The sequence below is a fragment of the Globicephala melas genome, chromosome 13 (assembly GCF_963455315.2).
Source record: "Globicephala melas chromosome 13, mGloMel1.2, whole genome shotgun sequence".
In the NCBI taxonomy this organism is placed as follows: domain Eukaryota; kingdom Metazoa; phylum Chordata; class Mammalia; order Artiodactyla; family Delphinidae; genus Globicephala; species Globicephala melas.
This window is the reverse complement of record NC_083326.1, coordinates 68,475,238-68,501,488: the sequence shown is the minus strand read 5'-3', so window position 1 is coordinate 68,501,488 and position 26,251 is coordinate 68,475,238. Positions and strand designations below refer to the sequence as shown.

At 38.7% G+C, this 26,251-nt stretch overlaps 1 protein-coding gene across 3 annotated transcripts in view; it reads right to left on the bottom strand.

The window, feature by feature from the left end:
- The window catches only part of TTC28 (tetratricopeptide repeat domain 28), a 599,721-nt gene that overhangs the window by 269,634 nt on the left and 303,836 nt on the right, over positions 1 to 26,251 (bottom strand). For all 3 annotated transcript variants that reach the window (XM_030860704.2, XM_030860705.2, XM_030860706.2), the window contains 2 exons: positions 22,157 to 22,429; positions 21,121 to 21,251 (listed from right to left, as the gene is read on the bottom strand). In XM_030860704.2, coding sequence (XP_030716564.1) covers positions 21,121 to 21,251; positions 22,157 to 22,429 — 404 coding nt within the window. The remainder of the gene's footprint in view (positions 1 to 21,120; positions 21,252 to 22,156; positions 22,430 to 26,251) is intronic.

Below are 26,251 nucleotides of genomic sequence, written 5' to 3'. Positions count from 1 at the left end.
AGATTTTAACTGTTCTAACTCACCATAACATAAAATTAAACAAATCTCACTGATGTCCTTACAAAATTAAAATGGACTGTAGGAAATTATGGGTTTTGTTGTTGTTTTTGTTTTGGAAATTATCTTTTTAAAAACTGGACACACAGGATAAATTTCATTTCAGCAAGGATTAATGATTTGTACCAAAATTTTATTCCAAATAGCTAGCAGAACATATTTCATATTGTCTTCCAAAGCCATGATTCTATCTCTTACCAGCTGTGTGGCCTAAAGAAAAAGCACCCATACTCTTTAAGCCTTCATTTTCTCATCTAAAAAACAGAAATAATATCACTAATTTGCTTCAGTTTCTGAAGTTTCCATGGTCCCTAGAATAGATAAATCCAAAGTTAAAAATCAAGGAAGTGCAAGATAATCCAGCAGCTATTCTGTCAGGACAGCTCACCACCATCATACTGGAATGACAGCGTCTTAGCATTTACACATGGTCATCAGTACCTTCAGGAACAGTAGCACTCACACTCCTCTCCGTCCTTGGATGATGCTGCAGTCTCCAACATGTCACATTCTACCTGTCTCTGAGTCTTTTAATTTTGACTCTTTATGCTCGTATCTCTCAACTCTTGGTTCAGTTCGCAGTCCCTCACATGGGGAGCACATGCATAATCAAGCAAAAGGCTTTTTGTATAGCCTAGGGAGCCTGTCTCTCTGGGAAATTACTGAACTATATCAAACGATACAAAAATCCATTCTTGAAATCCAAAAAAATGCTCTGGGGTTTTGTGACAATGAAGTAATGTATAAGAAAATAAGAAATGTATTTGTAAATGGTAAACATTAACCACATACATATAATAATTAATTAGTTATCACTGATAATCATGATTTCAAATGACTAGGACTCTGTTAACATTCTACAAATTGCATCATTATAGAGAAAATACTTGACAAATTTAGGATCTTTAGAAATAAAGTGCCACATAATGACAAGAAAAAAAAACTATTCCTAAATATAACAACTTTAAGGAACTCACTGTTGATCTTGGGGCAAGTCACTTCATTTCTATAAGCTTCTTATTCCTTAGGATAAAAAGAGAGGGCTAGATCCGGTGATTTTTATTAAATTGCATAAAGTACTTTTTCCATGGGACCTACATCTTACTCCCTGCCCCAACCTATCAGCTTTTTGCAAGGAAGAGGTGGCTCCTCACAGACAGTGTTATAAGAAAAGGCCACTGGCCATGCAATCAAGGTGAGCACTCCCACCTTCACTGAGGCAGAGATGATGAGATTGCCACTCCCTCCTTCCGCTTAGACCATCCAAAGTGCCCTAGAAGGCTAATGTGCAATTCATTGGTTTCTGACATTTAGTTGAAACTGGTTTCACTCATATATGAATATTTTGCTGTGATGGTATTCCAGGACACACTGTGCATGTATAGCCAGGAAGGAAAGGGGAGGTGTGGTGTGATTCTTTTTTTCTTAGCGTTGGGGGTAGGGTGGGTAGAGACAGGGGCATCCAGTGAAATTTATTCCACATGGGTCAACTCCTACCAAGAGGTCTGATCACTGGAATTACTGCTCATCCCTCTTTCATCACCAAATCCCCTGTTTTTTCTAACATTTTTATGGTAAAAAATTACAAAGACACAGAAAACTTGAAAGAATTACACAATGAATAGCTACATATTCACATTAGGATTCTGCAATTACTAATATTTTATTAAATATGACTTTGCTAAATGTGCTTTATCACGTATCTATACATCTTTTCATCAATCCATTTTTGGATACAATCTAAAGTAAGTTTCAAATATTAGTATACTTTCCCCCAATACCACAGCATGTATGTCACTAACTATAGTTCAATATTTACTTTTCTATTAAAAATTTACACATAGTGGGCTTCCCTGGTGGCGCAGTGGTTGAGAATCTGCCTGCTAATGCAGGGGACACAGGTTCAAGCCCTGGTCTGGGAAGATCCCACGTGCCGCGGAGCAACTGGGCCCGTGAGCCACAACTACTGAGCCTGCGCATTTGGAGCCTGTGCTCCGCAACAAGAGAGGCCGCGATAGTGAGAGGCCCGTGCACCGCGATGAAGAGTGGCCCCCGCTTGCCACAGCTAGAGAAAACCCTCGCACAAAAAAGAAGACCCAACACAGCCATAAATAAATAAAAATTAAAAAAGAGTTCCAATTTCAACGGTCAGCTACTCTTAAAAAAATTAAAAAAAATTTACACATAGTGAAATGCATCATTTTTAAGTGTTACCATCTGATGAGTCTGACAAATGCGTACATCTAGGTAACCCAAACATACATTAAGAGAGAAAACATTCCCATCATCCTAGAAAGTCCGTTCATAGCCCTTTCCAGTCAATCCTCCCAAAGGCAACCATTGATCTGTTTTCACCACAGATTAGTTTTGCTGTCCTAAAGCTTGTTGCTAATGGAATCATAAAATATCAATACCTTCTGTGTTTGACTTTTTTCACACAATCTTATGTTTTTGAGATTCGTTCATTTTGTTGTATGTATTTTACAACTATACAGCAGTTTATATATCCATTCTTCCACTGAAAGAACACCTGGGCTATTCTCAAGATTTTTCTATTATGAATAAAACTGCTATAAACATGCTTACACACATCATTTTGTGGACTTATGTTTTCAATTCTCTGAGGTAAATTCCTAGGAGTGGACTTGCTGGACCACAGGGCCAGTGTATGTTTCCATTCTAAAGAAACTGCAAGACATTTTTCTAAAGTGGTTGTACTGTTTCACACTTCCAACAACATGTGAGAATCAAACATATACATCCATGTATGCATGCATCCTACAATTTAACGTTATAATTTTGCTTTAAATAGATATATACATAGAAAAGAAATAGAGTCATCCCTTGGTATCTGCAAGGGATTGGTTCCAGGATGCCTGTGGATACCAAAATCTGCAATGCTCAAGTCCCTTATATAAAACATAAATCAATCCAGGATGGTTGAACCTGCAGATGCAGAACCCACACAGATAAGGAGGGCCAACCATATGAGGAAAAAACTTAAAAGTAGTCTTTTATACTTCTCAACATACGTATTATTTCTGGTGCTGTTCCTCTTTTCCTGAAGATCTGAGTTCCCACTGGATATCATTTTTCCATCAGCCTGAAAATCTTCCCAAAGGATTTCTTATAGTACAGATCTGTTGATAATTTTCTCAGTTTTCACTTATCTGAAAATGTATTTTAGTTTCATTCTTAAAACATATTTTTGCTGGTTATGGAATTCTGGGTAGATAGTGTTTTTTTTTTTAATTTTATTTATTTATTTATTTTTGGCTGCATTGGCTCTTCGTTGCTGCACGCGGGCTTTCTCTAGTTGAGGTGAGCAGGCGCTACTCTTCGTTGCAGTGCGTGGGCTTCTCATTGCGGGGGGCTTCTCTTGTTGTGGAGCACAGGCTCTAGGCGCATGGGCTTCAGTAGTTGTAGCACACAGGCTCAGTAGTTGTGGCTCGTGGGCTCTAGAACGCAGGCTCAGTAGTTGGGACGCACAGGCTTACTTGCTCCGTGGCATGTGGGATCTTCCCGGACCAGGGCTCGAACCCATGTCCCCTGCATTGGCAGGCGGATTCTTAACCACTGCACCACCAGGGAAGCCCCGGTAGACAGTGTTTTCAGTTTTAGGTTTTTTTTTTTTCAGCATTTTGAAAATTATGTTCCACTGTCTTCTCCATTCCATTACTTCTCATAAGAAATCAGCCATCATTTATACTGTTGCTCCTTCTCTTTCTAATATGTCAGTTATCCCAGTTACTTTCAAGATTTTCCCTTTATAATTGGTTTACAGCAGTTTGACTATAAAGTGCATAGGTATGGTTTCCTTTGTATTTATTTCCTTGAGCTTAGCTGGATTTTTAGAATCTGAAAATTTATTTATTTATTTTTACTAAATTTAGGGAGATTTTAGCCACTATTTCTACAAATATTCTTTTTTTCCATTATTTTCTTTATCTTGTCTTTCTGCAACACAATTATACATAATGTCCCACAAGACACTAAGGCTCAGTTAATTCTTTTCAACCTATTTTCTCTGATTTTCAGGTTATATAATTTCTATTGACCTGTCTACAAGCTCATGCCTCTTTCTCTGTCATCTCTAATATTCTCCAATTTCTGCCACTTTTGGTCACTCTCCAGTACCTTCACATAATTGTTTGTTTTACAGTTTGCTTAGACTTCATAATTGTTATGTGTAGCTGAGCTGATATAAGCTACTTTGCCATTATTAGAAACTGAACCTTCCTTCTTTCCCTGTGTATCTACAAAGAATACAGGTGATTCTACTATAATTAGCAAGTACTATGGAAAAAAGGTGTTCTATGATTCACACTGATGTACTTTTTGTCTTCTGATTAAAGACTGGAGCCACAAGAGACTCTAATAACACTATTCAGTAGAACTTACTGAGACAATAGATTTTTTTCTGTGTTATCCAATATGGTAACCACTTGGCACACAGACTACTGGGCACTTAAAATGTGGTTATTGTGTTTGGGGAACTGATTTTTTTTTTACTTTATTTAATTCTAATTAATTTAAAATAACCACATGAGGCTAATGGCTACTGCATTGGGCAATATGACTCTAAAGATCATCTGATGTGATCTTTCTGTTTACAGATGATGAAACAGCAACTAAGAGTTTCCAGAAGTGGCCTGCCCATGATACATGGCTGCTAGTGGCAAAACCAGGATTCCAATTTAGATCTCCCAATTCCTAGTCTGAAGCTCCTGCTACTCTGTAGAGGAAGAGAATGCAAAATACTATGGCTGGAACAGGACAACCGAAAATATAATAGGTGAGTGATGATAAATTAGAACTTTGAAAAAATATAGCTGGAAAAAATGGAACAGCTGAGAGCAGAATGATTTGCAAACATATCATACATTACACATACATACACACATATTCACTGGGTGTGCTCATTTCTTTTAAGGTAATAACTGTTTTGTTAGTAGGAGAAAAAGAGCCATTTATAACTCATTACAGGCCCAAAAGGTCTGACTCAATTTATACAAAGTACAAAGAGCACAATCAAGAAGTTGATGTCCTACCTCCATTGTTCACCAAGTGTCCACTTTCCAAGTCCTACAGTCTTCAGTGACTTGAAGAGTTACAGCTTAACACTTATTTGTTTCTCAAAAGCCTGTAAGACACACACCACTGGAAAGGTTGCCAAGCATTCCCCTCCTGAACTTAATACTCCCTATGAGGATACGGCTCTCTGCTAAAATGGAATGCGTTTTACCTTTTAACCACTCTCCTATACTACTGGAAGTAAAATAATTACCTCACTACATTCTTTCTCTCTGTCTCTGTCTCTGTCTTTCACACACACACACCCCACAAACCTTTGTGTTGACTTCATACTAGCACTACTAATATACTAATATACATGGTGTAGAAAAATGTCTGCAAAAAGGTCCAAGATAAACAGCATTGTTTTTGGAGAAAGTGCCGTGGTCAGGATGATGTCATAAAAAATCAACTAATCAATTTCCTGTACCACATCCTGAAGGAAATCCAGAAGGCTCAATTTTCTCACAGTCGAGTAGTCTTTCTGGGGGGACACTAACTGTTCCTGTGAACCCATAGGTAGTAAATTGATAATGATTATTATTTACCTTAAATCTTCAAAATTACAAAGAGTGAAATTTCATTGTAAAAGATCTTTAATGTGGGAGGCATTATGAAAATACAAAAAGTATCCTTATTAAATGTGAATTTCAGATTTTAGTTACTGACAGCAAAGAAAAGAAAAAATGAGTAAACTTAGTTGGTATTTACTACTGGACTTCAAAACGCTTCCTCTCCAGATCTGAGTAAAACAAAGACCACCCTTCACAACAGCCAAGGAGAGATCACTCTTTACCTATTATACACCCTCAGTGCTTTTCCTCCAGGCAACAAGCACTCACCAACACTGGGCTGGCACACCGCAGGAGACCTGCCAGATTTGAGCTCCTTGAGGGCATGAACAATGGCATATTTAGCTGTATACCCAAAGGCATTATAGCACCTGACACAAAGTAAGTGCCCAGTAAGCATGTGTTGAATGAATGAATGAGATTATCAATATAAATAAGCTATTCTCCTTTCCCTCCAGAAGCTGCCAGTTAAAAATGAGAAGACCACCATTACAAACAAATAATCAATAAGCACCATAACTGAGGTATCCCTAAGGGCTGTGATTTGCCAAACAATTTGAAAAAAATCTAAAGATTAATAAGAAGTGCTTCTGGCTTTAGAACAGCCTTTGTGGTGAGCAATTTGGGAAAAACTTTTAATTTAAAACATGTATAACACCTGTTGACCCAGCAATTCCACTTGTTACACACTACACTCGTCCTAAATGTATACAGACAGACTTGTAAAAGGTCTTTTTTCCTGCAACCATGTTTGTAAAAGGAAAAAAAAAAAACCTCCCTGAACATTCCATCAGCAGACAAAGGGTACATCCATAATACATATCACTACACAGAAGTTCAAAAGAACATGGTTGATCTGTACGTGCTAACATGAAAAGAGGTTCAACACTATTAAGTGAAAAAACATTTGGTAAACGTACCATATTCCCACCTATGAAAAACAAAACCATAATAGAAAATGGGCTGGGGGCTTCCCTGGTGGTGCAGTGGTTAAGAATCCACCTGCCAATGCAGGGGACACGGGTTCAAGCATTGGTCTGGGAAGATCCCACATGCCGTGGATCAACCAAGCCCACACGTCACAACTACTGAGCCTGCGCTCAAGAGCACGCAAGCCACAACTACTGAAGCTCACACACCACAACTACTGAAGCCCATGCGCCTAGAGCCCATGCTCCGCAACAAGAGAAGCCACTGCAGTGAGAAGCCCATGCACCACAAGGAAGAGTAGGCCCCACTTGCCGCAACTAGAGGAAGCCCACGTGCAGCAACAAAGACCCAACACAGCCAAAAATAATAAATAAATAAAATAAATAAATTTATTTAAAAAAAGAAAGAAAATGGGCTAGAGCCATGCTGTCTAATACAAACATAATAATTTAAACTTTCTAGTAATGTAAAAGAAAAGTGAAATTAACATATTTTATTTAACTCAATGTATCCAAAATATTATCACTATGTTGTCATCAATATGCAAACTAAGTAATGAAATACTTTACATTCTTTTTTTCATTCTAAGTCTTCAAAGTCCAGTGTGGATTTTACATTTATGGCACATCTCAATTAAAACTACACACGTTTTAAATGCTCAACAGCCACATGTAGCAGTGGCTACCAAAGTGGACAGTGTTGGTCTAGAAGGATACACTTCAAACTGGTAACAGCGGTCACTTCTGGAAAGGACTGTGTTTAATCTTTTACATCAATAACTAACTCATGTATTACTTACATAATGGTAAAAACACAACACTAAAAAACCAAGCAGTATGGGAATATAGATGGCTGAGCAAATATACCTATTCCAAGAGTTACTGAATATCTAGGTAGAGTAGGGGGGACCAGGGAAAAATAAAATTTAACAATATCATTCACAATAACACACCCATGTGTGCACATGCACACATGTACACACACACACACAAACACACACACACAAAAAACCTAAGGATAAAACTAAAGGAAGATATGCAATAGTTCTACATTGAAAACTATAAAACATTGCTGGAAGAGAGTTTACAAGGCCTAATAAATGGAGAAATATACCATGTTCATGGACTATGAAATTCAAATATATTTATAGATTCAAAGCTATCCCAATCAAAATTCCAGCAGGATGTCTGAGTGAAGGGAGGGGGGACTATAAGCTAATTCTAAGACAATATATGTTTTATATATTTATATAAATATATACTTGCATATACATGAATGTAAAGAACCTGGAATAGCCAAAACAATTTTGAAGAAGAACAAAGCTACAATAATTTCTAGAGTCATTAAAAAGCTACAGTAATTAAGCAATATGCTATTGTCATAAAGATAGACAAACAGATCAACAGCACACATCACCTTGTTTCTGACAAAAGTGGCACACAGTGCAATCTTGTGAATATATGGTGCTGGGTCAACAGGGTATTCACATGAGGGAAAAACTGAACTTTGATACCTGCCCCAAACCAAACACAAAAGTAAATTCCAGGTGGCAGCAGAGCTAAATGCAAAAGGTAAACAATAGAGCCTCATAGAAAAATATCTTCATGACCTTGGGATACATAAACATTTTCTTAAACAGGACACGAAAGGCACTAACCATTAAAGAAAGGAATGGTAAACCGGCCTTCACCAACATTGGTATGATATTGGGTAGAAAAGATAGAAATTGAGAAAGAGAGCTTTTTTTTTTTTTTTTAACATCCTTATTGGAGTATAATTGCCTTACAATGGTGTGTTAGTTTCTGCTTTATAACAAAGTGAATCAGCTATACATATACATATATCCCTAAATCTCCTCCCACTTGCTTCTCCCTCCCATCCTCCCTACCCCACCCGTCTAGGTGGTCACAAAGCACCCAGCTGATCTCCCTGTGCTATGTGGCTGCTTCCCACTAGCTATCTATTTTACATTTGGTAGTGTATATATGTCCATGCCACTTCATCCCAGCTTACCCTTACCCCTCCCCATGTCCTCAAGTCCGTTAGAAAGAGAGCTTTAGTGAGCAGAGACAATTCAAACAAACCTGGATAAGAAAAACACTGCTGAGGAGTCTAAGATAAGGTCTTCTATGCAGAGGGACCATAATAAATAAAGATACAGAGGATAAAGTATACGGCACGTTTAACAAAGTATGGCAAGTAGACTTGTATGAACAGATTATAAGGTGTTTGACACGCAAAGCAGCTGAAGAAAAGTAATAGGAAAAGGTTATGAAGGGGTTTGGACTTTATCTTAAAGGAAACAAAAATTTGTCAAAGGCTTTTAAGCAGGAAAATTACACGATCAGGACTAAAGTTTAGAAGGGTAACTCAAAAAGCTCTGTAGTTGACGGACTGGATACATAAGAAACTAGAATCAGGGCAGAGTTAAGACAGATTTCACAAATTAGAATATTTACATACTCCAGCGTGACAAGAGGTATGCAAAGCTCCTAACAAACAGCTCTTTTTCAAAGCGTATCCAGTTTACTTGAATATCTGGGGGAAAACAATTTTACACTACAATAAGCACTGATGTTATACAGGCATATGCAACATTCATCATTTAAATGATGACGACAATGATAATGCCAATAATAATGCTTTTTTGAATCTTTATGTCTCAGGCATTCTTTAAAGCAAGCCTTTTATATAAACTAACTCACTTAATTCTCACGACAATAAGCAAGAAGGTACTATTAGAGTAACTTCTATCTAACTACAATATAGTTATTTACTCAGACATTTTGAATTTCTATATACCTTTTTACTTTTTATTTATTTTTTAATTAAGGCTTAACAATATTGCTGATGATAAAACTTGGTACAACTACTTTGGAAAACTGGTAAAAATCTAATGAATCTAAACATATATATGACCAAACATTTAACAGATATAAGTGCTGATGTCTACCAAAAGATATATATGTTTATAGCAGCTTTTTCATAACAGCCAAAAATCAGAAACAACTCACATATCCATCACACTTAGAAAAGTTATGTAATTTTCAGGGTCAGAGTAATAAATGGCCAAGCCAGAGTGCAAGCCCAAGGCTGCCTAATATCTAAATTCACACTCTCAGCCACTACCCTACACCTGAAAGAAATTATTTATATTCCTATGGCAGTGGCTTCAGGCTATGCTCATAGATCCAGGAGAGTGTTAAAAAGTATAGAAAGTTCTGAGAGGAGGCTACTGCAAAAGTCCAGACAAAAGATGATATGGCAGAAGGAAGGAGGCAGAAAAGGGATTTCTTTTATAGAAAGAAGAGAACCCAGTAACAAATCAAACATGCTAGTGAGGTGGCTTGGGCAACAGGACAAATGGTGAATGCAGAAGTAGGCAGAGATTGAGGGCTAAGTCAGGCATACTAAATTGAAGACGGGTGCCCAGGAGGCATCTGGATAAAGAAATATGAAGCTCAGGAGAGAAATCAGACTGATAAAAAAAACTTCAGATTCATCAGCATATGTGCATATCAGATTCCCTGAATAGAGAATAAAATCTCTAAAACAATATAATTAGTATATTCTTCTGACAATTAATATTAGCTCACAGGAAGGTCTCTGTGGCCATCTGAAATTAATTTTGAAACTGTTAAAGCAGACAGAAGGTTAGTTAGAATGAAAAATCCTGTGGCGAAGGTATCACCTCTGCTATTAAGTATCTGAGAATAATCGTACAAAAGAAAAACATTTTGCTTTTTAAGGTAAGTGGCCAAAGTGGTTTCAGGCTGCTATCTTGCTACTTGGGAAAATCTTAAAATGTATTATAGCAAAGATGTAAGAGGCAGAAAGATGCAGCTTGGTTTTCTCACCAATCATAGCATTCATAGTGGTTAATTTTTGCTTCAAAAGGCAGCTTCCTATATTTTATTTCAATATCAAAATAATGCAAAAGGAAAACCAAGATAAAATTTGAGGTCACAGATACAATGTAAGAGTAGAATAATCATTAAAAAGTACATCCTCTGAACTTTTTATACTCAAAGGGTATGATTGCTTTGGGGGAGAGTTCTCAAAGTTCTAACCAGTGCAATAATTAAGAGAAAAGAAGTAGGGGTATAACATAAGGAAAGAAATGCACAAAATTATCATTATTTGCAGAAAGTCTGCATTACAAGAAAATCCAAGGGAATCAATAAAAAATACTGAGCTATAATGACAATTTTCACATAGTCAATTACAAAACGTGCAAAGTAAACACCTTCCCTCTTTGGCATCAATAACTAATTTTCAGAAAAGACACAATGGAAAAAATATCCCATTTCCAACAATATATATTAAATATCTAGGGAAAAACCTCCCCAAAAGTGTAGATCAGCGAGGGGAATAAAGAGTAAATGAAAGAACAGACAAGCCTCTTAAATAGAAGATCAACTATTGAAACGACATCAATTTATCCATAATTAACAAGTAAATTTAATACACTTCCAGTAAATACCACAACGGGAGAGTCTCCAAAATTGGGCAAAATGATTTAAAAATTCATTTGATGGGGGACAGAGAGACAAGGATATCCTAGACATTAAAAATAATAATAATGATATGGGACTTGTAGCAGATGTAAAATATATTATAGAGCAACAATAATTAAAACTATGCATTAGAACACAAATTGCCCAACTGCTCAGTAGAATGATACAGCAATGCCCAGAATCAGATCAATATAAAATAACCAATATTGCAATAGAAAAACATATTTTGAGTATTCAAGATCTTTATAAAAGAAATTTTTAAAAATAGTAAACCCAGTAGTGACCAAAGAAATGCAAATTAAAACAAGAAGATATCTTTTTTTCTTATTTTTTTTGCTGTACACGGGCCTCTCACTATCGTGGCCTCTCCCCGCTGTGGTGCACAGGCTCCGGACGCGCAGGCTCAGCGGCCATGGCTCACAGGCCCAGCCACTCCGCGGCATGTGGGATCTTCCCAGACCGGGGCACGAACCCGCATCCCCTGCATTGGCAGGCGGACTCTCAACCACTGCGCCACCAGGGAAGCCCAAGATATCATTTTTTTAAATATCAAACTGACTTTTTAGTTTTAACAGTAATGCCTAGTGTTAGCTAGTGCAAGGAAATGAAAGCTTTTACACACTGCTCGTAGAACTAAAAACAGATACAGCCCTTCTGAGAGCAATTTAGCAATAAATATCAGAAGCCTTAATGTGTTTTTTTCTAAGCAAGCCCACTTCTAATACATTAACCAAAAGAAATGATGAGAGATATGTTCAAAGATTTATCCATAAAGATGTTTTTCCAGATTTTATAATACCAAAAATTTTGTAACAAACTAAATGTATAACAGTAGGGGGAAAGACTAAATAAATTATGATAAAGCCAAAAGACCTTCAGTGGAACATTTAATAAAATGAAGAAATGTTTAAAAATAACTGGAAGACAGGCCAAGATGGCATACTATCAAGACGTGGAATTCGCGTCTCCTCACAACTAGGGCACTGGTGGGGGACCACGGACACCTAAGGGGATGGGAGGAATCCCCAGCAACTGGGTAGGACATGGGGTGTGGGGGGAGTGAATCGGGAGGAGAAGTGGAGAGGGGAAGGGACTGGCGCCCCTGAGGGGCAGCTGGGGGAGGGGAAGGGATCCCACCCCCGAAGGGGGAAACTGGGAACCATTGGGAGGGCAGAGGATCAACAGGGAGCCATGACCAGGTTTCCACTGCCCACTTAGACCCCTAGGAACCTGCTGAGTTCCCGGGCCTGATCCTCTGCCCACTGAGGCCCCCTCCAGCCCGCATGGGTCCTGAGGGAGGGGGAAGGAGGGAAGGGGGAGCAAAAGTAAAGGCTGGACCAGGACTGGCATGACTGAGGGGTGGCTGGGGTAGGGAAGAAGTCCCTACACCCAGCAGGACCCACCCATGGTTAGGGGTTCAGTGGTGATGGGGGAGACGGTGAGGGAGGGGTGAGAAAGAACATAAGGGAACGGGCCAGTGCTTTCCCTGTTCACTTAGGCACCGGGAAGCACCTGGGCCTAATCCTCTGCCCTCGGAGCATCCCTCCTGCCTCAAAGAACTCAAGCCCCGCACCTACACCCCCACCCAGGTCCCCGCGCCTCCATACTCGGAGACGCCCTCCAATGAGCTGGGCCTAAATCCCACCCACACACCCTCACTCAGGGACCAACTTCCAAACTCCTGAACTCCACACTCCAGAAGCCCTCCCTTCCACATGCTGCCTCTCCCCTTCTGCGCAGGTCCTAAGCAGAGGCCCTGCCCACACTTGAACATCACCTAGGCCCAGTCCCACCCTAAACCCCACCCCTGCCTAAGTTCCACCCCTCACCTAACCTCCACCCCCATAGCCAAGGCTTTTTTTCTTTTTTCCTCTTTTAGATTTTTTTCTTTTTCCTCTTTTAGATTGATTTTATTTTATTCTTTATACTTTGTTAGTGATCTCTCCTTCTGGCTTGTTTCCCCCACCCCTACCCTTTTTTCTTTTTTTTCTTGTGGTTTTCTTTTACCTTGTTGCAATTGTTTCAATTATAGTTTTATTTTACCTAACATATTTTTTATCTTTCTAATTTTATTTTGTTTTCTATTCTTTGATATTGTACTGCTCCTTTTTTCTTTCTTTCTTCCTTTTTTTTTTTTTTTTTTTTTACCGTGCCACAAAGCTTGCAGGATCTTGGTTCCCAGGCTGGAGGTTGGGCCTGAGCTCCTGTAGTGGGAGTTCCAAGTCCAAAACCCTGGACTAACAGAGAACCTCAGACCACAGGGAGTATCAATCAGAGTGAGGCCTCTTGGAGGTCCTCATCTCAGCACCAAGACCCAGCTCTATCCAACTGCCTGCAAATTCCAGTGATGGATGTCTCAGGCCAAACAACCAGTAAGACAGGAATACAGCACCACCCATCAAAAAGAAATGACAAAAAAATATGTTACAGAAGAAGGAGCAAGGTAAAAACCTACAAGATCAAATAAATGAAGATGAAATAGGCAACCTACCTGAAAAGGAATTCAGACTAATTACAGTAAAGACGATCCAAAATCTCGGGAACAGAATGGAGAAAATATAAGAAACATTTAACAAGGATCTAGAGGAACTAAAGAGCAAACCAACTGTGATGAACAACACAATTACTGAAACTAAAAATACTCTAGAAGGAATCAATAATGGAATAACTGAGGCAGAAGAACAGATAAGCGAGCTGGAAGATAAAATGGTGGAAATAACTGCCAGGGAGCAGAATAAAGAAAAAAGAATGAAAAGAATTGAGGAGACTCTCAGAGACCTCTGGGACAACACTAAACGCACCAACATTCGAATTATAGGGGTCCCAGAAGAAGAAGAGAAAAAGAAAGGGACTGAGAAAATATCTGAAGAAACTATAGTTGAAAACTTCCCCAATATGGGAAAGGAACTAGTCAATCAAGTCCAGAAAGCACAGAGAGTCCCATACAGGATAAATACAAGGAGAAACATGCCAAGACACATATTAATCAAACTATCAAAAATTAAATACAAAGAAAAAATATTAAAAGCAGCAAGGGAAAAGCAACAAATAGCATACAATGGAATCCCCATAAGGTTAACAGCTGATCTTTCAGCAGAAACTCTGCAAGCCAGAAGGGAGTGGCAGGACATATTTAAAGTGATGAAAGGGAAAAACCTACAAGCAAGATTACTCTACCCAGCAAGGATCTCATTCAGATTCAATGGAGAAATTAAAACTTTTACAGATAAGCAAAAGTTAAGAGAATTCAGCACCACCAAACCAGCTTTACAACAAATGCTAAAAGAACTTTTCTACTCAGGAAACACAACAGAAGGAAAAAACCTACAAAAACAAACCCAAAACAATTAAGAAAATGGTAATAGGAACATACATATCGATAATTACCTTAAATGTAAATGGATTAAATGCTCCAACCAAAAGACACAAACTGGCTGAAGGGATACAAAAACAAGACTCATATATATGCTATTTACAAGGGACACACTTCAGACCTAGGGGCACATACAAACTGAAAGGGAGGGGATGGAAAAAGATATTCCATGCAAATGGAAACCAGAAGAAAGCTGGAGTAGCAATTCTCATATCAGACAAAATAGACTTTAAAATAAAGACTATTACAAGAGATAAAGAAGGATACTACATAATAATCAAGGGATCAATCCAAGAAGAAGATAAAACAATTGTAAATATTTATGCACCCCACAAAGGAGCACCTCAATACATAAGGTAAATGCTACCAGCCATAAAAGAGGAAATCGACAGTAACACAATAGTAGGGGATTTTAACACCCCACTTTCACCAATGGACAGATCATGCAAAATGAAAATAAATAAGGAAACACAAGCTTTAAATGACACATTAGACAAGATGGATTTTTTTTTTCAGTACTTGGTTCTCTCACCATCGTGGTCTCTCCACTTGCGGAGCACAGGCTCCCGACGTGCAGGCCCAGCGGCCATGGCCCACAGGCCCAGCCGCTCTGCGGCATGTGGGATCCTCCCGGACCAGGGCACGAACCCGTGTCCCCTGCATTGGCAGGTGGACTCCCAACCACTGCGCCACCAGGGAAGCCCACAAGATGGATTTAATTGATATTTATAGGACATTCCGTCCAAAAACAACAGAATACACTTTCTTCTCGAGTACTCATGGAACGTTCTCCAGGATAGATCGTATCTTGGGTCACAAATCAAGCCTTAGTGAATTTTAGAAAACTGAAATCATATCAGGGATCTTTTCTGACCACAATGCTATGAGACTAAATATCAATTACAGGAAAAAATCTGTAAAAAATACAAACACATGGACGCTAAACAATACACTACTAAATAACCAAGAGATCACTGAGGAAATCAAAAAATACCTAGAAACAAACAACAATGAAAACATGACGGCCCAAAACCTATGGGATGCAGCAAAAGCAGTTCTAAGAGGGAAGTTTATAGCAACACAATCCTACCTCAAGAAACAAGAAAAATCTCAAATAAACTACCTAACCTTACACCTAAAGCAATTAGAGAAAGAAGAACAAAAAAACCCCAAAGTTAGCAGAAGGAAAGAAATCATAAAGATCAGATCAGAAATAAATGAAAAAGAAATGAAGGAAACAATAGCAAAGATCAATAAAACTAAAAGTTGGTTCTTTGAGAAGATAAACAAAATTGATAGACCATTAGCCCCACACGTCAAGAAAAAAAGGGAGAAGATTCAAATCAATAGAATTAGAAATGAAAAAGAAGTAACAACTGACACTGCAGCAATACAAAGGATCATGAGAGATTACTATAAGCAAATACATGCCAATAAAATGGACAATCTGGAAGAAATGGACAAATTCTTAGAAAAGCACAACCTTCCAACACTGAACCAGGAAGAAATAGAAAATATAAACAGACCAATTACAAGCACTGAAATTGAAACTGTGATTAAAAATCTTCCAACAAACAAAAGCCCAGGACCAGATGGCTTCACAGGCGAATTCTATCAAACATTTAGAGAAGAGCTAACACCTATCCTTCTCAAACTCTTCCAAACTATAGCAGAGGGAGGAACACTCCCAAAATCATTCTACAAGGCCACCATCATTCTGATACCAAAAGAAGATAAACATGCGACAAAAAAACAAAACTACAGGCCAATATCACTGATGAACATAGATGCAAAAATCCTCAACAAAATACTAGCAAACAGAATCCAACAGCACATTAAAAAGATCATACACCATGATCAAGTGGGATTTATCCCAGGAATGCAAGGATTCTTCAATATATGCAAACCAATCAATATGAAACACCATATTAACAAAGTGAAAGATAAAAACCATATGATAATCTCAATAGATGCAGAAAAAGCTTTCGACAAAATTCAACACCCATTTATGATAAAAACTCTCCATAAAGTAGGCATAAAGGGAACTTACCTTAACATAATAAAGGCCATATATGACAAACCCACAGCCAACATCATTCTCAATGGTGAAAAACTGAAACCATTTCCTCTAAGAGCAGGAACAAGACAAGGTTGCCCACTCCCACCACTATTATTCAACATAGTTTTGGAAGTTTTAGCCGCAGAAATCAGAGAAGAAAAAGAAATAAAAGGAATACAAATCAGAAAAGGAGTAAAACTGTCACTGTTACAGATGACATGATACTATACATACAGAATGCTAAAGATACTACCAGGAAACTACTAGAGCTAATTAATGAATTTGGTAAAGTAGCAAGATATAAAATTAAAGCAGAGAAATCTCTTGCATTCCTATACACTAATGATGAAAAATCTGAAAGAGAAATTAAGGAAACACTCCCATTTACCATTGCAACAAAATGAATAAAATATCTAGGAATAAACCTACCTAAGGAGACAAAAGATCTGTATGCAGAAAAGTGTAAGACACTGATGAAAGAAATTAAAGATGATACAAACAGATGTAGAGATATACTATGTTCTTGGGTTGCAAGAATCAACAGTGTGAAAATGACTATACTACCCAAAGCAATCTACAGATTCAATGCAATCCCTATCAAACTACCACTGGCATTTTTCACAGAACTAGAACAAAAAATTGCACAATTTGTATGGAAACACAAGAGACCCCGAATAGCGAAAACAATCTTGAGAAAGAAAAATGGAGCTGGAGGAATCAGGCTCCCGGACTTCAGACTATACTACAAAGCTACAACAATCAAGATGGTATGGTACTGGCACAAAAACAGAAATATAGATCAAGAGAACAGGATAGAAAGCCCAGAGATAAACCCACGCACACATAGTTACCTTATCTTTGATAAAGGAGGCAAGAATATACAATGGAGAAAAGACAGCCTCTTCAATAAGTGGTGCTGGGAAAACTGGACAGCTACATGTAAAAGAATGAAATTAGAACACTCCCTAACACCATACACAAAAATAAACTCAAAATGGATTAAAGACCTAAATGTAAGGCCATACACTATAAAACTCTTAGAGGAAAACATAGGCAGAACACTCTATGACATAAATCACAGCAAGATACTTTTTGACCCACCTCCTAGAGAAATGGAAACAAAAACAAAAATAAACAAATGGGACCTAATGAAACTTCAAAGCTTATGTACAGCAAAGGAAACCATAAACAAGACCAAAAGACAACCCTCAGAATGGGAGAAAATATTTGCAAATGAAGCAACTGACAAAGGATTAATCTCCAAATATACAAGCAACTCATGCAGCTCAATATCAAAAAAACAGCCCAGTCCAAAAATGGGCAGATGACCTACATATACATTTCTCCAAAGAAGATATACAGATTGCCAACAAACACATGAAAGAATGCTCAACATCATTAATCATTAGAGAAATGCAAATCAAAACTACAATGAGATATCATCTCACACCAGTCAGAATGGCCATCATCAAAAAATCTACAAACAATAAATGCTGGAGAAGGTGTGGAGAAAAGGGAACCCTCTTGCACTGTTGGTGGGAATGTAAATTGATACAGTCACTATGGAGAATAGTGTGGAGGTTCCTTAAAAACCTAGAAATAGAACTACCACATGACCCAGCAATCCCACTACTGGGCATATGCCCTGAGAAAACCATAATTCAGAAAGAGTCATGTCCCACAATGTTCACTGCAACACTATTCACAATAGCCAGGACATGGAAGCAACCTAAGTGTCCATCGACAGATGAATGGATAAAGAAGATGTGGCACATATATACAATGCAATATTACTCAGCCATAAAAAGAAACGAAATTGAGTTATTTTTAGTGCGGTGGATGGACCTAGAGTCTGTCATACAGAGTGAAGTAAATCAGAAAGAGATAAACAAATACTATATGCTAACACATATATATGGAATCTAAAAAAAAAAAAAAAGGTGAACCTAGGGGCAGGACTGGAATAAAGACACAGACGTAGAGAATGGACTTGAGGACACGGGGAGGGGGAAGGGTAAGCTGCGACGAAGTGAGAGAATAGCACTGACATACATACACTACCAAATGTAAAATAGATAGCTAGTGGGAAGCAGCTGCATGGCACAGGGAGATCAGCTTGGTGCTTTGTGACCACCTAGAAGGGTGGGATAAGGAGGGTGGGAGGAAGATGCAAGAGGGAGGGGATATGGGGATATACATATGCATATAGCTGATTCACTTTCTTATACAGCAGAAACTAACACAACACTGTAAAGCAATTATACTCCAATAAAGATGTTAAAAAAAAAGTGGAAAATATTAATGAAAAAACAAGTTAAAACAGTATATAATAGGATTTCAATTCTTGTGTGAATACATATGAACAATTATAACTGCATATATGATCAAAAGATTATACCCAAAATAATATTAATAGGATGGTAAGCTTACAGTTGGTTATTTTCATGTATTTCTTATGTAATTAGATAAAACTAATAAATATCACCTTTTAAAAAAACGATGGGGACTTCCCTGGTGGCGCAGTGGTTAAGAATCCGCCTGCCAATGCAGGTGACGCGGGTTCGAGCCCTGGACCCGGAAGATCCCACATGCCGCAGGGCAACTGGGCCCATGCACCACAACTACTGAGCCCACGTGCCACAAATGCTGAAGCCTGTGCTCCTAGAGCCCATGCTCCACAACAAGAGAAGTCACCGCAATGAGAAGCCTGAGCACCGCAATGAAGAGTAGTTCCCACTTGCCGCAGCTACAGAAAGCCTGCGTGCAGCAACGAAGACCCAATGCAGCAAAAATAAATAAATAAAGTTCAAAACTCAATTTAAAAAAAAACCAAGAATCTGTGACTATATATATAATATATATAATAGGATGGTGGAAAATATCTGTTCTTTGCTAAAGGAATAAACTATCTTATCACTCAGCAAAACGTGACTTACCTGCTGACCAGGTTTTAGAACCTCATATGGCAATTTCTACATCTCACTTGGGGGCCAGCTTGATTTCTACCTGTTTCACAAACTTCCTCAGGTCTGTATCAGTCTCTGTTTCCTCTGGAATTCCAGAATCTTGGCAGCAATTGAGTGTTCTCCTTTTTAATACCTATCACAACCCTATGTCCCTAATTAAAAGTCTTTCTAGCTTATCCAGTAATCGAGCTAATATATACACCTCAAAGGTTAGGAAAATGGGGTATAAATTCAGCTATCTGTCCCTGCACTAAATGGCTCTATCTAGATACTGATGCTGTTTTAGTTCTTAAACCTGGCTCTCACTTCTTAATGCCATCAGTATATCTGCCTCTAGAAATCTGAACTTCTTTTCATTCTCTTAACATCAAGAAATCAGATAATCTGGCTTATAAGAAATGTTTGTAAACTAAGAGTAAATAGGTAAAGAGAAAAGTGTTTAGGCAACTCTCTTGAGAATAAAATTGCCAAAAATTCACTGCCCTTGGAGCTTTCAAAGGCTTTTTTTCTGATACCTATGGATGAGAGAGACTTTCTAGGAGTCCAGCTTTCCCAAGGGGAGATTCCAGCATGCCACTGAAGTAAAGGTTTTTTTCTTTCCCAATTCCTTTCTAGTGCCTGACTGTGTTCTAGAGACATGAAGATGCTGGGTCATTTAAATAATATAGTTAATCTCCATAACGTCCTACAGTGACATTCTGAGATGTAAATGTAACTAAACATATTTCCCAACACATAGATTAATTCATAAATTTATTGTTGCCTCTGCTATTATCTTCATTCTTATTTATAATATTATATTATTACTACCATTTATGGAATTCCAGGTACCATGCTAGGTACTTTACACGTATTATTTATAATCCTATCACAACTGTGTATAGAATAAACAGAATCATCATTTTCTGAATAAGAAATAAGAGGCAAAAAGAAGTTAAATAATAACTTCCCCAAGATCCCCGAGCCAGGATAACTGAAGCAGGGATTCAAATCTGGGTCTGTCTCCTACCAAACCCCACCCTCTTTCCACTCTGCAGGCACCATCATGTTGCATCTACTGGATATCAAGTTTCTGAGGATATTTCATTTCATTTATCTAGAAAAGACTAGGATGATATTTCTCTATCATTACGATTCAGGTCTCTCAGTGAGACTTAACATGTTTCTACCACCAGAGTTAAAAATCCACCAAAGAAACAATGTGAAGGATTCACAGCAATAATACTCCATCTCAGATAAAGCATAATGTGTGCTTATTTAATTTAATAAATATATCATAATGATATAGCTTTTTGCTAATTTTACATATATCCATAGCACATTTGAAGAGAATAAGAACAATGTATCTGACCAAGCTGCTAGATCCTGAGGTCAGAGACCATGTCTCATTTACCTCTATATCCCCAAGTCCTGTATGTGATAGATGTTCAACACCTCGTTGTTGATGAAAGTTAGAAGCAATGATTATCAACTTCTGAAAGTAATATTTTAAGATACCTAAAACATTTTGAGCAGCCAAAAAAGACCCCATGTTTCAAAAAAACTGGTTTTGGTCTGCAGGTAAACTTCCTACCTCTCGATCCTTGAGTTTCATGGCAAGCACCAACTGATGCCTGTGGTTAGTGAGAGCCTCCCGGTAATTTCCTTTGGAGAAGAATGCAGAGCCCAGATTCCCATGAGCTCGGCATTCTCCTGTCTGGTCACCTGAATTGGGTTTAAAAAAAAAAAAGATAAAATTTATCTAAGTTACAGCATTATTTATAATATATAATGGCCATCCTAATACAACAGCCACAGATTTACTAGCTAAGATTTCACTTGCCTTCTTTTCTTCTTCTAAAAGACTCTATGTAGGAAGTTATGGTCCTAGAAGTTAAATCTCTGGACAACTGTTATTGATGTTATAACATACAACTGCAGTCAGGGACATAAGTGTTCTGGAAATGAGAGGTCATTGCTTTGTTTCTGAACAACCATCAGCTTGTTGGTTCAGTCACTTTACTCCACACCTACCATAATATGTTGCTTCTTTACAAGTATGCTTCTTTACAAGTATGCTGACCCACCATATCTCTTCTCCTACTGCAATCCTCCAAGTCCTTGAATAATCACTGTGATGATTATCATAAACCACATTTTTTTTTAAAATGAGGAAACAGCAGCACAGAGATTAGGCAACTTGCCGAAGGTCACACAGCTAGTTAAGTGGCAGAGCCAGGATTCTAAACTCAGCAGTCTGGCTCCATAGTCCACAGTCTTAACCACTGCACTGCACTATTTCGTCCAACAAAATGATGGTGCATTCTATTGTAGGCAAAAATGAAAATTAAGGTCAAAGATTCACCCACAAATCTATCATCTGAGATATTAAATCTGTGAGCCCATATCTCTGAGGAGGCAATGAATATGTTAATCCATATCTTTTGGCCTTTTGGGAGCTTGATACCTTGTTAAATGAAAAGCCCTAAAGACCTAAGTACTCTAAAACAGAGAATGTTCCCGAGGTACAATCACTTTTCATGGCACATACTACTCCCATTCACATCAGGTTAATCAGCTTTCTTCATTTCCTTTCTGTACTGAAATAAAGGAGAAAAGCATAACTCTACCTAAGGTCTTGGCTACATCCAAGTCCTGCTGCATGTATCCAGTGCTCTTCTCTGTGTTTCCGAGAGACCAGTAAGCACTGCTCAGCGCAGAGAAAACGGAACCTCTCAGTTTGAGGCTGCAGGTGCCAATCTTCAGAGCGGCTTCTAAGACAACCACAGAGGCCCCATGATGGCCAGCTGTCAGGAGTTCTTGCCCAACCACAGACACGACCACAAAGGGACTCTTGTCCAGTTTCATTTTCTGAAGCTGTTGATAAGTGGGCTCGAGGGAGTCTGAAGAAAAACAAAAGAAAATAAGAGAATATAGGCTTATACACAAAACAATCTTTTCCAATACGCTCTAGAAACAAATGTTTATCATACCTTTTTATGGCCTGTTTCAGGTACAAACTCTTCAACCTTTCAATCTAGCACCACCCTTACTGTCCACTCATTCATACGACTGGGTAACACCAATGTCTTTCCAGTAATTTCCTTACATCACTTTCACATGCATACACCACACTTGTCCTCTCTTCTGGTCTTTCTTTGATCAGGACCCACCACTTTCCCTGAATGGTTCTCCCTTCTCTGACCTCCTGCCCTCTCAAAATATCACAGGCACATCACTCAAGTCCCACCCCTACTATATACAGGCAGACCTCAGAGATGCTGTGGGTCTACTTCCAGACCACTGCAACAGAGGAAATATCACAATAAAGCAAATCACATGAAATTTTTGGTTTCTGTGCATATCAAGAAGAAAAAAGAAATCGTCTGAGTTTACTAAGGTAAGATGAAAGACAAAATTAATGTTTATCTCATTTTATTTTCATGTTGTGGAAAGGACACAGATTAGGGGTCAGGAAGCCACAGGGAGATTCTTTCCATTTGAAGCTAGGTTTCAAAGTGGATGACCTCTAAGCTCCTTCTTCCTCCTCTTATTTTTTTATTATTTTTTTTTTTTTGTGGTACGCGGGCCTCTCACTGTTGTGGCCTCTCCCGTTGCGGAGCACAGGCTCCGGACGCGCAGGCTCAGCGGCCACGGCTCACGGGCCCAGCCGCTCCGTGGCATGTGGGATCTTCCCGGACCGGGGCACGAACCCTTGTCCCCTGCATCGGCAGGCGGACTCTCAACCAGTGCGCCACCAGGGAAGCCCTATTTTTTTTTTAAAAGACTGTTGCAGAGCTAATGACTATAACCTTACAGTGAGGTAGCACTTGTAACACTTTTGTTGTTAGCTTTCCTGAAAAACTGTTTCACATTAGTTGTTCCACTGTGCCTATGTGGGAAAAAAAAAAAAAAAAAACTATTGAAAGGTTGGTCTCTTTAAACTGTGAATCTCTCAGCCAACAGTACTGCATTAAAATGTAATTTTTACAATTTATGACTTCAAATCTCCACTTGCCACTAAGGAGCTCTCATCCGAATCAACATTACCACGGAAACCTCGAAACCTACTGGTGCCTAAAGCATTTTTCCCTTCAATCAGATCACTAAACAGAGAACAAAGAACATTTTTACACCTATCAAGATGCAAGCAGTACACAGTACCAGTAAACGTTTGCTAACCAATAGGGTTAAATACAGGCACAAGAGCCCAGGAATTGCTAGAACAGGAAAAGAACAATGCCACACTGAAATAACTGTGAGCAGAACTTTGGTGGTATACACTGATGGATTTGGCAGCCAGTGATGATCACACATTAGCATCCCAATGGCCAATTAGCAGAAGCAAAAATAACAGAATTTTAGAGCTGAAAAGACCTTGAAAACACCCTTATTTTATTTATTAAATTTATTTATTTATTTATTTTTGCAGTACATGGGCCTCTCACTGTTGTGGCCTCTCCCATTGCGGAGCGTAGGCTCAGCGGCCATGGCTCACGGGCCTAGCCGCTCCGCGGCATATGGGATCTTCCCGGACCAGGGCCCGATCCCGTGTCCCCTGCATCGGCAGGCGGACTCTCAACCACTGCGCCACCAGGGAAGCCCTAAATTTATTTTTATTTATTTTTTTGGCTGTGTTGGGTCTTCGTTGATGTGCGTGGGCTTTCTCTAGTTGTGGCGAGTAGGGGCTACTCTTTGTTGTGGTGTGAGGGTTTCTCACTGTGGTGGCTTCTCTTGTTGCGGAGCACAGGCTCTAGGCGTGTAGGCTTCAGTAGTTGTGGTGCGTGGGCTCAGTAGTTGTGGCTCACGGGCTCTAGAGCGCAGGCTCAGTAGTTGTAGCGCATGGGCTTAGTTGCTCCGCAGCATGTGGGATCTTCCCGGACCAGGGTTCGAACCCGTGTCCCCTGCATTGGCAGGCGTATTCTTAACCACTGCGCCACCAGGGAAGCCCAACACCATTATTTTAGAAATGAAGAATCTGAGTATTTAAGTACTCAGTATTCACGCAAGGTCAGATAGCTTGGGACAAAGCCAAGGCAAGAACCTATTGCAGGGCTCTAAGTCCAGGCTCTCTGATACTATACCGGGCAAAATTCTTGTTCACACAAGAAGTCAATTCCAGCTGATTTTAAGCAGGGAAGAAATGCACTGAGTGGCTACTGGGAAGGGTGGAAAACCAGGCCTCCAGACCCACAGTCAACTTTTGTGAACAAAAGTTCCTGGTGAAGGCAACATCACCACTGCAAGTAAACACAGGACATTGCAGCTTGTAATTCTGCCTCCACCACTACTAAATGCCGCCCTTGGAAAACGGATGTCACTATTGCCACCTGCCACCACTGGAATAAATTCTGTATATCCTTTCTTCTTTTAGCCTTTAGCTCCTAATTCAAAGGTGGAGTCCCAGGTGCAAAGGAGGATGCGAAAATTAGGATCTGATGTTTTCAACTTTTATAGTGGAAGGCAAGGAGGCAGAAGTAAAAGACAGGGAGTTCCCAAAACACAGGAAGAGTGTTCAGACACAGATGGCACGAAATGACTGATGGCCAGCAAAGATTCTACTTTTCAGCTGGTGATTATTTTAACCATTGCAACCATGGCTAAGTTCAAAAAAAGAGCCATCCAATAGAGCCTCTAAAACTACACAATCGTAGAAAGAAGAGAGAACATTGCCACAGTTAGAGGACCAAGGGAAATACTTGGAAGATTTTCAAAAGAAAAGGAAATCTTCATTTGTACAAATTTTTACTAAATAAAAATGAAACGGAAGGATTAAGAGGTAAAAGATCAAATTTCCACTTGTGGTATATAGGAAAGAGACTATACATATATAAAAAGATAAATTATAATGCAAGCTCAAATACAGTATATGTTATAAGAGTTTGGAAAAGGGAATGATTATCAAGGGTAATCAGAAAACTTCATAAAAACAGAACCTGATTTCTTAAAGAAAGGGTAGGACTTAGACAAGTCTTTGTACTTTCTTCTGTGAGTAGAGGGTATTTTAGGCAGGTTTGTCCTAAACAAAGGTGCATGGAATGAAAGATAGGTACATGGAATGAAAAGGAATGATGAACAGGGCAGCTTGAATGGCCCAGAGAAGATTTATGGGGAAGGAAGCTGATGTGGAATAACACAGAAAATACTGAGCTAAGGATAAAGAGACCTGGATTTCAAAGCCACATAACCTTACTTTCCTCACTTTGTCAAATGTATCACAATTATGATTGTGGTGATGGTTACATAAATCTATACACGTTATAGATAAGTATATGTCAATATTAAATACATATGTGTATATACATGTAAATGTATCTATGTTTGCATCTATGCATGTGTAAAGATATATACACAAAAAGTCCATTTCACTTGATGTAAATTAAAAAAATTTTAATGTCAAACTTCTCTGCTTTGGGCTGTAATTACGTCTCATTTGTCCATACTCACTAATCAGAAGGTCTGGTTAGCAGCTGTACACTCATTTGATAAATAAAAGTGGTAAGATAAGTTTTTTTTTAATGTATAAAAACTGTATAGGCTGCAGAGTGAAGTAAGTCAGAAAAAGAAAAACAAATATCGTATGTTAACGCATATATGTGGAACCTAGAAAAATGGTACAGATGAACCAGTTTGCAGGGCAGAAATAGAGACACAGATGTTGAGCACAAATGTACGGACACCGAGAAGGGAGAGTGGCAGGGGCGGGGTGGTGGTGGTGTGATGAA